At 38.1% G+C, this 14,918-nt stretch overlaps 1 protein-coding gene across 17 annotated transcripts in view; it reads left to right on the top strand.

The window, feature by feature from the left end:
- The window catches only part of SYNE1 (spectrin repeat containing nuclear envelope protein 1), a 319,742-nt gene that overhangs the window by 226,468 nt on the left and 78,356 nt on the right, over window positions 1-14,918 (top strand). For 14 of the 17 annotated variants that reach the window (XM_075413801.1, XM_075413802.1, XM_075413815.1 and 11 more), the window contains 9 exons: window positions 190-381; window positions 4,688-4,822; window positions 5,434-5,540; window positions 7,381-7,531; window positions 8,370-8,504; window positions 8,667-8,822; window positions 10,531-10,740; window positions 12,291-12,392; window positions 14,091-14,210. In XM_075413801.1, coding sequence (XP_075269916.1) covers window positions 190-381; window positions 4,688-4,822; window positions 5,434-5,540; window positions 7,381-7,531; window positions 8,370-8,504; window positions 8,667-8,822; window positions 10,531-10,740; window positions 12,291-12,392; window positions 14,091-14,210 — 1,308 coding nt within the window. The remainder of the gene's footprint in view (window positions 1-189; window positions 382-4,687; window positions 4,823-5,433; window positions 5,541-7,380; window positions 7,532-8,369; window positions 8,505-8,666; window positions 8,823-10,530; window positions 10,741-12,290; window positions 12,393-14,090; window positions 14,211-14,918) is intronic. The other 3 variants (XM_075413814.1, XM_075413799.1, XM_075413800.1) reach the window with 2 other exon arrangements.

The following is a 14,918-nucleotide window of genomic DNA, read 5'->3' as shown; positions in this document are numbered from 1 at the left end:
AGAAATGGCAAATGCAAACATTTGCAAATATATTCCTAAGGACTCTGAAAGGGACTGGAAGACAAAGCAATGACAATCTGACTTGCCCTTAGCTTGGCGACGGGTGAGGTAGGCCACAGATCGTCTTGCCAGAAAGGTGACAGATGCTGGAAAATGTATGAATTTGGTTCTTTGTTTTTGCTGCTGCAGAACATGCTGGTTGAAATAGAGCAGAAGGTGGTAGCCTTGTCAGAGTTGTCTGTGCACAACGAGAACTTGCTTATGGAGGGGAAGGCTCACACCAAGGACGAGGCAGAGCAGCTGGCTGTGAAGCTCAGGACGCTGAAGGGCAGCCTTCTGGAGCTGCAGAGAGTGCTCCACGACAAACAGATCAACATTCGGGTAAGTGGCTCTTTCCAACTGGCTTCACAGAGGGCAGAAGGTTGGGGGATTTCATAGCAGTTTTATGCAACTGGGAAAAGGACTAAAAATATTTAGTTCGAGCTATTCATCTTTAGTTAGTAAATGGAATTGCACTTTAAAATAAAGAACTGCCTAGCAAGCTGTAGCTTATCATTTTCAAGTTAACAGCACCACTTCATGGTGAAACTATCCTAACCTCACTGTCTTCACTGAAAGGACAATAATAAACTAGATAGATCATTATCTTGGTCTGGATATACTCTGTTCTTGTTCCCAGTCCCTTTAAATTACGTGTTCTCTACTCATGGGCAGGATTTCCCTCAAAAACTGAACAAACCTAAAAATATGCTTTTCTCCATACAGTGTGCACAACACAATGAACAGATGCCATCAAGATAATGAAATATTTTTAAATACGGCTAATGCTTAGTGGCATCACTACACCAAATAAAATATTATATAAACAAAGATACACTTAACCTCAGTCTTGTCCTAGGTTTCTATTCTTAGCATCATTGGTCTGCTTGTTGCCACTAGTTCATTTTATTTAATGATTGGTTTTGGTCATTCTTTAGGTTAAACTAACATGTGGAGAACTGAATACATACAAGAAACCCAACCACGTAATGTGACTGACTGGTTTTGAATATGCTTGCCCTGCTGTGACTCCCTCCCCTGCCTTTTCTTTTACTTCTTTTCTGGGCTTTGCTGTGCAAATTAAACACGATAAGCTTCAAAGATTTCTAGCTTGTAATGCAGATTAAAGTCTATGAGAGGTTAGCTTGAAAAGTCACTTGACATGCTGAGAACTATTTTTAGTCTAAAGCAACTGGATAACTATAAAACTTAACATAGCTTCACAAAAGAACCCCAACAAACAAACAAAAAAAAAAAGGAGGAAAAAACTCAGATATTTGTTCTTATTGCCTCTAAGATTAAATAATTTTGGTGTTATTATTTCATATTAAACCTCGTGATTAAGCAACTGAAAAGTGTTATCAATAGCATGTAGGCATATAATACTATATTCTGATATATCACTTGTGAAGTGAAAAGGCATTACAGACTCTTGCTACATTTAAAATGTGCTGCATTTTTAAAGTACAATGGTGTGATTTAAGTTATATAAAAGGGATTTTTTGATGCTTTTCTAATATCAAAAATAAAAATAAAATAATTTCCGGATGTAGAATATGAATCATTTAAGATGCTACATGCATGCAAGACTTAAGTTTCTTCATAAATTGCAAACTTATTTTGGACTTCACTAATGTATTGTGGAAGAAAATAAGTATAGGCAGTCTAACACCTTCAGATTTTCATTGAGCAATTTTTTTCAAATGAGAAATTCTGTAATGTCTTTTTCCAAACAATCAGGCAGAAAGTATTTCTTTTGGACTGAGGCTCAGAGCACCAGATGCCCAAAAATGCACTCACTCTATCTTCTGCCATTATTAATCCTGAGAAACATGACATGCTAACAGCATTGTTGCTCATTCATGTACGAAACTCGGACTTATACATGTCTCTAGATGTATTGATAACCTTGTAGTTGCACAGAGGTGTAGACCAGCCTGCACACAGAAAAGGAGGGATCCTCCTAAGCTGCAGTTGCACTGCAAGACCAAGAGCAGTGTAAAGACTGAGCTATATTTTCTTTAAAGCGATATTTCAGCGTGTCTTGTTATTCCTATGACGCAAGGTTTTCTGGAAGCCAGTGTAAAATTCTGTGATATCCTTGCATCAATTTCAGTTTTCCTCCTAATTTTAATTAATAAATGTCACTAATTATATGGAAAAAGTGATTTGGAGACCAGCTTCTTTATTCATAAAATAGAGAAGGGAAACTAATCAGAAGTGTGCTGGATCAGGAGAGTTCTAGAGTGCATTGATTCTAAATGTAGAATTTTTCAAGCACTTTGAAAGATATACATAACATTGCCTTATTACTGTTATCTACTAACTTCTGTGACTTAGGAGAAACAAAAATAAATAAAATCCTAATAAAACAAGGTAGTAGAATGTATTCTGCAGTAAAAAAAAAACAGATAGTGTTTCTTCACTTTTTATTACAAAGTGTGTGTGTCGGAGGGATGACTTCAGTTTCACAAGACAAAGATGCCAGATATAAGTTTGTACGATTCTGAACTCCTTTGAGAGATCAATTTTATCATCATTTCTTGAGAGATTTCCCAATTATTTCTGTACTGGAGTGGATGGTCCCCAGGAATGACAGCTTAAAGCATTTATTTCCCTGGCTTTTTGAGGGAAATGTAATACAGTTCGTTAAGACAGAATTCAAATGAAAATGCAAGTGTGTTTTTCAAACTTATATTCTGTGGTTTGAGAACAATAAAATCTAGTTCGCAAATAATTTTGATCTAAAAATTACGCACAATAACATATTTGCAAAACCTCATTGCATCCACAAATTCCACAATCCCTTTTACACTCTTTGCCATTGCAGGAACTGTGAGACTACTATTTATTTGTCTTAGTATAACTTCAAAATTGTAGCTTCCCAACCCTCTTCCCAGAGAAGAGGAGACTCAAACCCTAGCTGACATCAGTCTGTCCAAATGCAATGAAGAACTAGATAGTATTCTCTACAGGAATTTATGTGTTGAACAGCTATTGTCCCTCGAGCATATGAAAGCAAGCAGGTTTTTTTTTTTATATAACTTACAGAAAAATTGTTTGTTTTTCTCATTTTTAATAGAAAACTTAAAATTCTAGACCCTCTTTATTCCTTACTTAGTATTTTCTTTGCCAGATCTGATATCCTACAATGATATTGTTCACACTCACCACATCAGCTTTTCTAGAAACTTGTTCCTACAAAGTGAAGTATCACAGTTTACCTGCAAACTGAATCCTTAGTGAAACAAGGCTATTTCAGAGATCAAGGGCTAGTGGTGCTTTCCAGCTCTAGACACCTGCTTGCTTGTTTTGCTCCTCTTACAGTCTATATCGTCTAACACTGATCAGTCCTTTCAACTCCAGTACACTTATCATCCCCCTAGAACTGAAATCTTACACTTTAACTTCTACTATTTAGCAAAACTCCACTGTTTCAGTGCCTGATGCCAGGGACACTGATGGAAGAGGTCCATCCTAGTTGGTAGGATAAGGGGCACCAGGTGAGGCAAGAGGAATTCCCTCCACCACCTGTGGCCCTGCTGGTCCCTGCCTGATTTGAGACAAAGGTTCTCTGGAGGGTGGAACGTGTTTTTGTTTTGGAGATCCTGCTGTAAAGTCTGAATAATTTGGTGCTCTTACTCTATTTAGAAGAAGAGCTAGATCATGGGCAAAATGTGAATCCTACAAAAATGAGGTACATAAACAAAATGGGAGAGGAATTAAGCCCCGGATTTAGCTCTTGCAGCTTAAAAAAATAGAAGGCACAAACTCCACAGTCATCATGTTCATGCAAGTAACATGAAATAAATCCAGAGATGTGTGTAGATCTAAGTAGTCAGACCTACAACAAGTCGGTCTTTAACGTTAGGCTTGGTGTGTTAAAATCCCTGCATTTGAATATGTTGGCTGCTAAAATAGTTTAAGTTTACAGCCAACATGAATTTCAGAAGTCTGGAAATTGATAAAGCAGTTTTTGGAGCTATTAAGGCATTTGCTCTTTTTTGCTTTGCTTGCACAGAAGGTCTGTTTAGTCACCCATGCTGCGAAAACATACCTACAGAAGTATGAAGTGAAGGGACTGTTGCTTTTGCTGTTCTATTATAACATTCTGTAGTACGGTCTCTGTTACTGTCTTTACTCTTCATATCATATAATCTGCTGTTAACTGACTGTGTTTCTGCCAACCACAGATAGAGTTATGTACTTATTGATAAATAAATTTTGACCAGAATGACAACTAGCATTCTCTCATTTCTAGTCAGACAAAAAAATTGTATTAATTAGATTAAAAATCTGGCAGCAACAATTCGTTGATTCCCTGCGTTGCCAGTTAAAGCTGCACTCTCCATTGCAGAGCAGTCTTCAGAAACACGTCAGTCCATTATCTCTGATCTCTGGTGTCTGATTCTGCTAAGTGTGGTGGTGCGTGTTTATTTTTACATTTTTACGGATGCTTTCTTCCTGGTAACCAATGACCAGTAGAAGTCAGAAATCTGAAGTCACTGCTCGCTTCAGAGTTTATGTGAGCCAGCAGCTTGAGAGGTGGAAGGTGGCACTACATGTTGTTTTGAGTTGATGAGCTGGACCTGCCAGCTCTCTAGCAATATAAGAGAGTTTGTAAAATCTGTATTTCTTTCTTTTAAAGCAGGGATCGTTACAAGAAAAGGAGGAGAGTGACCTGGACTTTGTTTCCTCACAGAGCCCCAGCGTCCAAGAATGGCTGCAACAAGCAAGAAACACTCGCTCACAGCAGCAGCAGAGCACCCTGCAGCAACAGAAAGTTGGTGTTTTGCATTTGTTTTACTCCCATCTTTAGATTGTTCTTAACACTGTAGCTGAGCTGTTCTTTTTAACAATTCCACTGAAATCTTCATTTTTACACTGTTTCTTACTCAGTGCTCTTGTAATGATGTATCTGAGCTCACTGTTTTATATCTGTAACAGCCAAGCAGACTAAACTTCCTGAGCGACTACGGTCAACTCACTTAATCACTCTATACTTCCATTGCACAGTAGTAAAATTTAATTGAATCAACCCTTAAAGTTATTGTAAGCAGATGACAGTATTTATTCAAATCAACATGGTCTATTTTATAGAAGCAGATATACAGATTACAACCTATATTGTGTTGCATGATACACAGACATGCTCGCTAGGTTAGGTTCCAGAAACTGCATTGCATTAGTCAATTAGTTCAACAATCCAGTGTATGTACCCAATATTACTGTGTCCCTGGGCGGAGATTTTGCATTGCTTCTGGTGCTCAGGCAAGCCATATCAGAAATAGTTCAGCTATCTTTGCATGACAGTTATGCAGTGTGGACATATCCTTCCAAGGCAAAAACAATCTGTTTGAGGTTTGTTTTGGTTTTTATAACTTGCTATGCTAGGAGCTGGAACAAGAGCTGGAAGAGCAGAAGAATCTGCTTCGGTCAGTGGCATGCCGTGGAGAAGAAATCCTAACACAGCAAGGTGCTCCAGAAGGCCTATGTATAAGGTGTGCTTTCATGTGATGTTCTACATAGTAAATTTCTATGACTTGGTGCTTTGTCATCCTTATGTTTACATCCGTCTTCTGCATATAAACCCCTAATTTTTGTTTTATCATTTTTATACAGCACCAAGGATACTGGAGTTATAATTCAGGAGTCTGATAATATAGCTACACAAACTGTTTCTGTAGAATCCTAAATTGGTTTGGGCTGGAAGGGACCTTATAGATCCACTAGTTCCAACCCACCTGCCACGGACAGGGACACCTTCGACTAGACCAGGTTGCTCAAAGCCCCATCCAGCCTGGCCCTGGACGCTGCCAGGATGGGTGCATCCGCAGCTTCTCTGGGCAACCTGTGCCAGTGCCTCACCACCCTCAGAGTAAAGAATTTCCTTCTTATATCTAATCTAAATCTACCCTCTTTCAGTTTAAAGCCATTACCACTTGTCCTATCACTACAGGCACTTGTAAAAAGTCCCTCTGCAGCTTTCTTGTAGGCCCCCTTCAGGTACTGGATAGCTGCTGTAAGGTCCCCCTGGAGCCTCCTTTTCTCCAGGCTGAACAGCCCCAACTCTCTCAGCCTTTTCTTGTAGCGGAGGTGTTCCAGCCTAAGAGATCACCTTTGGCATTTAGAAATTCCTTTTATTCTTATTATCAAGCATTACACTAAAATTACAAACTAGTCGGATTCATTAGACAAACAGTGGGTCAGTTACTATACCTTTATGGTCCAGCATTGGTGTGTGAATCATAGCTGATCTCTAAAACATTGTAGTCCGCCATTGTAACCGTATCTTCCCAGATGAAACTCTCATTACTTAATTTTATTTTTCCTGCAGTTAGTGAATGTTTTTCTTTCTGAAGCCTTGTGTATTTCGAATTTCATCTCTGGTCTATGTTTTCTTGCATACTTGCCCATTAGTGGGAAGTAGATGTCTATAAAAGCCTTGGCTCTGGCTGGAGAGACTCCTGCCCTAGCAAAGGCAGAAGAAAACAACTGCCTACTGCTGATGCGGACCTTGAGGAAGCAGGAAGAGCCAGGTTGTGGGAAGGGGAAACCAGGGTTAACATTATCATCTTGAGAATCAAGGGGCAGACAATCCTTTGGTTAAAATACTGTGTTGATGTATCTCAGTAGTAGTGAGCACCTTTCTGGCTCCTCCAGCGTGCCAAAAGTCTAGAACATGAAGGCGTGAGGCAGAAGATCCAAGACTCATGCATAGGGAATGTAAGCTCTACTCAGTAAATTCTTTTCCTCAACAGTTGTGTAAATTCAATGTGGTTTTTTATTATAATGCCAGAAAGTACATAATTTATCTCATTCTTTTTGAGGCTTATTTCTGTCTCAACACATTATACTATAGAAACAAACAAAAAAATCAAACAAGAAATGCGTAACTTCATTCACTATTTACCAAAGCTAAACCCATATCCTTGTCTTGCATTAAAATATCAGGGTATGCCTGGCAATTTGAGAGGGCAGGTGAGGAAGGAGTCAGATAATTTTTTTTTTTAATTTCATACTTTGAAGTAAAGCTTGTAAAAGTAACCTTTGTTACTTTTCAATGTAGTATATATTCAGTCTGTTTTGTGGGTTCTTACTTAGTATTAGTACCTGCTAGTCTAAACAATTTCTTAGAAAGTACATTTTATCCCATCAGTCAAGAATTTCTTGCAGTTACAAACCAGTATTTGTCTTACTATCTGAAAAAAAACCCCAAACAGTAAAGGCTTTAAAAAGTAGCAATTTAAATGTAGAATTTCCTAACTGAAAGAGAAAATAAACATCTTATGCTGTTACAACTTTTGTATTTGTTAAACCTTTATGTATCTTGCCATTTAGTGAGAAGCCTGATAAACTCTCTGAGGAATTAGGCTTGGAAGGTGAGAAGCAATCATCTGAAGGACAGATGAAGATGAAATGGGAAACCCTGAACCAGGAATTCAATACCAAGCAGAAACTGCTCCAGAAAGCTTTGGAACAAGAACAGTTGGTAGCTATATTTAATTTCTCTTTGCATTTTCTCTATGAAAGCAGTTGTCACAACACGAGATACAGTATGTGCATAGCAGATGCATTAAGGTGATGTAGTTAATGCAAAGAATATGGAACAATTTGTTTTTGTGACATCTTTAAAAACTATGAAGTATTGGCACTCGCATTGCTTTTGTTTAAAAATTGTTTGAATTGCACTACCATTCAATTGAATAAGCAAGAAAAGACAAAAGGGCTCAAACAAAATTTTTATCTACTTGTCTAACCCAGGATAATTCTATAACGAATCATCTCTCTGAAATTGACCAGTACTCTGGCGACAACTTAGAGGAAAAACTGATATTTGCAGTTTGAATTTATTGACTACATTCAATTCTTGGTCTTAGTGAGTATGTGACAAGGAAGCAAGTGATTTCAGCACAGAATTTTTACTGAAAGAAGAACGTACTAATCAACTGAAGTGGGAACAGTCAAAGATCTATATTAATGTACATCCTCCATTTTATTTTGAATAGACCCAGACCCACTATTCTTTATATAATACTACATTAAAATTAGCTTCCAAAGTTCTAAATATATTGTATTAATTTCACAGTAATTAATTATTTTGTTGGTAAAAACAGGTCATTGCTAATTCTGGCCAGAAGTATTTATTCTGTATTTCTAGTGAACCGTCTGTTGAGCAATCTTTTGTTCAAGATGTTCATGACAAAACAGTCATGGGAGGGCCATGAGCATTGTATGGCGATATCCTCAGTCAGTCGTAGAATCAGTACAGCTGAATTTTGTGCCCTATACGTGTGGTAGAAGCACTCTAATTAGTACTTCCCTCTCAGCAGCTTTATAGCAGACCAAACAGACTGCTATCTGGAATGCCTTTGTATAAGGAGGAAGGACAGGATGAGGATAAATCCTCAGTGTCACCAGTATTGGTTGAATTGAATCAGGCCTTTGAAGATGTGTCATCTGAGGTAACGTTTCAATTGTCTTTACATCTGTCTTCCAGCAGAGGCACATTTACAATGAAAACTCCTCTAGCTCCCACTTGGAAATCCAGCCCTTCCCCAAATATTAGCAGTGAGAAAGAGTATCTTGTACTTCTGCCTGAGACTTCTCTGGTTGCTTTTGCCCAGGCTGGACGGGTGGAGGAGAGCCAGCATCTTGAACAAAAGCTGTATGATAGTGTCGCAGCCACCTCCTTGTGGCTAGATGGTGTGGAAGAACAGGTCTTTGTTGCTACAGCTCTGTTGCCAGAGGAAGAAACAGAAACATACCTCTGCAAGCAAGAGGTAAGGAATCCATGAATAGGACTTTCTTTAAATTTCCAGTAAGGGTGCATTTTATGTAGTGTTTAGAAAAAAAATATTAGAATCCTAGGTAAGTGACATGTTGCTGTCATAAATACTGTGTAATTGCAGTATTCTGCTACTGTTTGGAATTAACTTTATTCAGTGTAGAGAATTGTGATGGGTTGACCCTGGATGGACAGCAGGTACCCACCAAAGCCGCTCTGTCAATCCCCTCCTCTGCTGGACAGGGGAGAGAAAATATGACAAAAGACTCGTGGGTCAAGATAAGGACAGGGAGATATCACTCACCAATTACCGTCATAGGCAAAACAGACCCAACTTGGAGAAATCAGTTTAATTTTATTGCCAATCAAAATCACAGTAGGATAATGAGAAATAAAAACTAAATCTTAATACACCTTTCCCCCAGCCCTCCCTTCTTCGCAGGCTAAACTTTACTCTGAAGTTGTCTACTTCCTTCTCCCCAGTGGCGCAGGGGGATGGGGAATGGGGATTGCGGTCAGTTGGTCACACATTGTCTCTGCTGCTACTTCCTCCTCACACTGTTCCCCTGCTCCAGCATGGGGAGAGAGTCATGTCACCCATGGGAGACAGTCCTCCACGAACTGCTCCAGCATGAGTCCTTCTCATGGGCTGCAGTTCTTTCATGAGCTGCTCCAGAGTGGGTCTTTTCCATGAGGAACAGACTGCTCCAGAGCGGGCTCTCCACAGTGTCACAGCCTCCTTCAGGCATCCACCTGCTCTGGTGTGGGGTCCTCCACGGACTGCAGGTGGAGATCTGCTCCACCGTGGACCTCCATTGGCTGCAGGGGGACAGCCTGCCTCACCATGGTCTTCTCCATGGGCTGCAGGGGAATCTCTGCTTCGGCGCCTGGAGCACCTCCTCCCGCTCCTTCTGCACTGCCTTTGGTGTCTGCAGAGTTGTTTCTCTCACATCTTCTCACTCCTCTCTCCAGCTGCAGTTGTGCAGGTTTTTTTTTGACCCCCACTTCTTAACTATGTTATCACAGAAGAGCTCCCACCCTCACTGATGGGCTTGGCCTTGGCCAGCGGCGGATCCGTCCTGGAGCCGGCTGGCGCTGGCTCTTTTGGACATAGGGGAAGATTCTGGCAGCTTCTCACAGAAGTCACCCCAGTAGCCCCTCTCCCACTACCAAAACCTTGCCACGAAAAAACAGTACAAGGATGTTATAGAAAGCAGCACCTGACCTGAAATTTTGCTGGTCAAAAGAGAATTAAACATAGAGTCTTTTTTCTGTTGAATTTCTTTGTTAAGTATTAGGAAATGCCACAGTGTTGAAATTGAAATGAACTGAAAAAGGGAGAGGAATCTGGGATATGGAAACAGTACAAATTCAGCAACATGAAATGGAGAGGGAAGGAAGGGAGTGAAAAAAGGAGAGAAGAAGGGAAAAATACTTTTTCAGCAGCTACATGGATTTCTGCTTCACGAAGTCCTTGTTCGGGCAGGTTCATTTTGTTTCAGAACTTTTTTTCCTCAGAGCAATCTGAGTCCTAGATTTTTTTATTATCAGAAATAGTGTAGTGCATAACTTTGTTTAGTGTGTGTGTATTGACAATGTAAAAAAGTCACTGCATCACTGCAAAATGGACAATGGTTATGGCAATGTGTTTGCCTGCTTTCTAGAATGTCTAATTGTCACTGTTTTGTTTTCTACAAAATCAGTCTCTTGCTAAAGAAATCAAAGAGATAACAGAAGAAATGGATAAGAACAAGAATTTATTTGCTCAGATATTTCCTGAGAATGGTGATAACAGGGACATAATAGAAGACACTTTGGAGTGTCTCCTGAGAAGACTGAGCCTGCTGGAGTCAGTAGTAAACCAGAGATGTCATCAGATGAAAGGAAGGCTCCAGCAAATAGTGACTTTCAAGGTATGTTTCCCAGCTGAAGGAATTAACAGGGGTATATGTCAAATGGGGATATAAAGGATGTGATTCTCAAAGCAATGAATGTTTTTGGAACCAAATCAAGAGAACAAGTTTTCACAGGTTTTTACTGAAAATCAAACAACTTCTTAGGCTATGCAATACTTAGCACCCAAATCATGATCCAAAATTTAAGCTGTCTGCTAGAAGCCTTCTGCAACTCACGCAATTATTATAGAAGTGATCATTTATCCCACATTTTCTCACCCTGCTGGCATTGCAATAAATGGAAGTTGTTGACTCCTCAAGGGAGAAAAAGCAACCTTAGAGTTTCACTTTACACATTTTATGACTTCATAAATGGTAGAATACACAGTTATTATTAGCTGTGGTAAAATACAAAACATAATACTGATTCCCACCTTTCTGATCATCTTTAAGCCATCCCATTACTCTATAAGGGCTTGCATCTCAAGCTTTCTGTATTGAGCAAAGCAGAAAAAATGAAAAGAAGTGGAGAAGTGTTTGCTTTTAGAAATCTTTTTGACCAGAGTTCAGAAATGCTTTCAGACCTTACTTGGTCTCTGCCTTCTCTCCTATTCTTATCATATAAAACCTCCAGTATGGTTGATTTTTAATGAAAAAAACATAAATTCCAGCAAAAAAAATTAGAAAATAGACTGTTGGTGTCTTTAGACTAGGATCATCATTTCATATGTTGTTACTATGAGATTTCTTTCCACACTTCATAACCTTTCTTCTGCAGTAGATAGGAAAAAAAATAATTTCAATGGTTTTCAGTAGAAGGCCTTCCTTTGCTGAAGAAAGGATACAAGCTGATTAGAATCCTGTGCCTTGTTGTTATTGCAGAGATATCTAATATTTAAAAGAATTACTGAATGAAAAAAAAAAAATCTGAAACACACTCCTATCTAATGCTAGAATTCTTAGAGCAATGTGCTGATTATTTTCTGTTTTACCAGTGTTAGGAGTTTTGTTGGAATGAATGCATGAAAAAAAAATTGTTTGTTAAGTAATAACAATTAATAATAACTATATTAATAATTTTTAAGTAATAACATGTGTCTTAGTAAAAGTTGTAATGTGTAGTTAGCCCTGTAATGTGTTGAAGCCTTGTTTACTTTTTATTTGCTAAAGTTTGTAATGAAAAAGCTTCCCTTAAAAATTAAAGCCTAACTTGTTTACAGGCATATGTGATTGAATAAACTACGCAAGAACAATTTATGTTAAATGAAGCTAATGGACCCTTGCTAAATAATTATCTAATTGAAAGGCAGAAGTAGAAGTGTGTTCACAGGTAGTGTTTTGAAAAGGAGTTGGTTTAGCTTTTTCTCATATATATCCAGTATGAATTTTCAGTAATCTTGCATGTTTTGCATTGGATAATTATGGTGCTTGCAACGTTGAATAGTTTTTATGCCTTTGTGCTAACATTGTAACATTGTGATGCTTTAAACTTTTTGGGAGCTAAAATATTTTTCAGTTGGTTTGTGCTGTGATTTGCTATAGTTTGTTGTTGTTGTTGTCTCCTGTAGAATGATCTGAAGCTCCTGTTTACATCAGTGGCTGATAACAAATACTTAGTTCTACAAAAACTAGCAGAGGCAGCTGAGAGACCAGAAACAGAACAAATGCAGGTATTACCAAATGTCTATTACTTCGGTGAGGGGGAGGGAAGAGATAAAGTTTCTATTCAAGGTATAACTGGATTCTAGAGAAGAGCTGCTTTTTGTGGGAGAATGTATCTGTTCACATAAAGTATGGGAAAATGTATACTTCCAAGAGTATACTACATATCTTTATAAATTAAAAATAAATAAACACAAGGCCTCTTTCCTATCTCCCCAGGTAACCTAGTTATGCACATGCTGTGCCCTATTTGAAAGAAAGAAAACTTAAATGAACCAAGAAAAGTTTAAAATTTGGCTAGACTGTTTTGCTGTTGCACTTTATTGAAAACCACAGGCACTTTCTTCTGCACTGATTTATAGTAATATCTGGACTGTTATTCATTTTAATTTAAGGCAATAATTGTTTTTTCTTTATCAGGAGTTGCCTGATGAATAACTAATTAATAATATGAAAAAATACAGCCTGTTTCCTTGTTTCTGTTTTGCCAATGAGAAAAGTGAATGAAGTATGTTAAGGGCTACTTTCTACAGACGTTTCTTGTTACCCAAGAGCTACTGTTGTCCAGTTCCAGCAGTGACTCTTCCTTCCAGAGGAAGAGACTTATCCTTCAGCTAAACAAAAATACTGGGTTTTATATATCTGATAAGTTTTGAAGGAATTTTAATTCACGTATGAGTAAGACAGTTGACAATCTGTGTCTTCCTTTCCTGTCTTCCATAATGTGAAAGACTGGTAAAAATTTAGTTCCTATATGATTAATTTAACTACCAAATAGGAAAATAACATGATAACAAAAACTACTGAGTTGATTTTTTTTCTTAATGTCTACTTTGGCTTGTAAAACATTCAAATTTAAAAGCATTGCTGTTGCTCGAGTCGTGATTGGGAAAGTAGAAATAAGGCCCTGAATCAGCTCGGTAACTTAGCTGCATGAAGTGTAAGTTTAGTGGCTGTATTATGCATACTTTGCACTACTAGGAGTTGACTCACATATACAGTTTAAGCATTTGGATATGCAGTTTTGAAGAAAGGGCCTTAACAAAGGACTTTAACTACAGGAGTCTATCTTGTGCTTTTAATTTTTTTTAGCTTGTATACATTAAATCAGCAGAAACGCCTAGGTTGAAAGACCTTGTTTCCTGCAGCTTCCATTGAAAAAAGTCACATTATCACCTGCATACGCTTGCAAATACCAAGCCGCGTGCTTTCACTTTTCATTTTCCAAGTATAAAAGGGGATGGGCAAGTCCGTTTCCTGGAGAGTAATTTTGGCCCTATCCTAGGCCTGTACGGGAACTGTGCACAGCTCTTTGCTATCGTGCATGTCTTTTGCTGTGATGGTTGTTTGCTTGGTGCTCAGATATGACACCAATGAGGGTTAATAAAAACAGTGCTTAAAAAGAGGGTATTAGAACAATAGTTCTTTCATGCCTGTACCACATAATTAAAAGCGTGGAACTTCATAGTTAGTGTTGTATGATACAGTGTATGATAATAAACCAGTTTGTTATTAAAAAAATAATAATGCCATATTATATTTAACTAACAAGCTGGCTCTCCCAATTTTGAATTAGTGGTTTTTCTTTATAGTATCCTTTAAAAATTCAGCAGACTGAAGGACTTCAGGCAGAAAACAGAAAAGAATGTTACTGTACAGTACTGTTTTTAAACCTTCAAACTAAATGATGTACTTTTCAAATACAGATCATACTGCAGTCAGAAGAAGATTTGAGCGAATTAGATATTGGAATCAGTGAATTAAAGAAGCGTGTAGACAAGCTACAAATTGACCAACCTTCTGTGCAAGAGCTCTCTAAGATCCAGGTATGGTTCTTAAGTTCCATCCTAGTCCTGTCTGGTGATACCAAAGGTGTTAGTATGCTCCTTTTTACTGTTCATAAGGCAGTTTAGGGAAGCATATTTAAAAGCATTTCAGTGTGTGTAAAAGACTTTTCTCCCTGATTTACCTAGTTTTTCTACTTTTGCGTCTTCAGATTTTCCGACATCTCTATTATTGGTAGTATTTATCATAAAACACACAAAAACATGTTTTCTTTCAGCAGTTGTTGAGTTCCTATTCAAATAGGTAATGTTAAGCACATAAACATAAATGTCTGCTGAAGGTTGAGCCCTATTTGCACTAGTGTCTCATGATCTGGGGTTTAGTTCTCTCTCATATCCGTCATTAAAAAAATAAAAAAGGATGGGGTGAAGGGGCATAGATAGCTAAGTGTGACCTGAAACTGGAAACGTTATCCTTTTTCTAGAACACTCCTCATGTTCCTGCATGCTTTCAGTTAGACTTGGTTTTGAAGACACCTAAGTAGTAGGACTATTAAGACTCTCTGAGGTAGATATATGTGGGCAATTGATCCAGAACTTTTATAACGCTGTTGAAATTCCTTTGTGAGCTGAGGTGGGGGAATGTTTAAGGAAAAATCAAGGAGAAGGTTTATGACTAAATTTTACCCATTTTAATGAAATAATAATAAATTGGAAGAAAAGCAAAGTTTATGGGCCATAAACTTTTTA

The sequence above is a fragment of the Opisthocomus hoazin genome, chromosome 2, assembly GCF_030867145.1.
Source record: "Opisthocomus hoazin isolate bOpiHoa1 chromosome 2, bOpiHoa1.hap1, whole genome shotgun sequence".
Taxonomy (NCBI): Eukaryota; Metazoa; Chordata; class Aves; order Opisthocomiformes; family Opisthocomidae; genus Opisthocomus; species Opisthocomus hoazin.
Note: the sequence above shows the minus strand (reverse complement) of the source record. Positions and strands in the feature narration are given on the sequence as shown.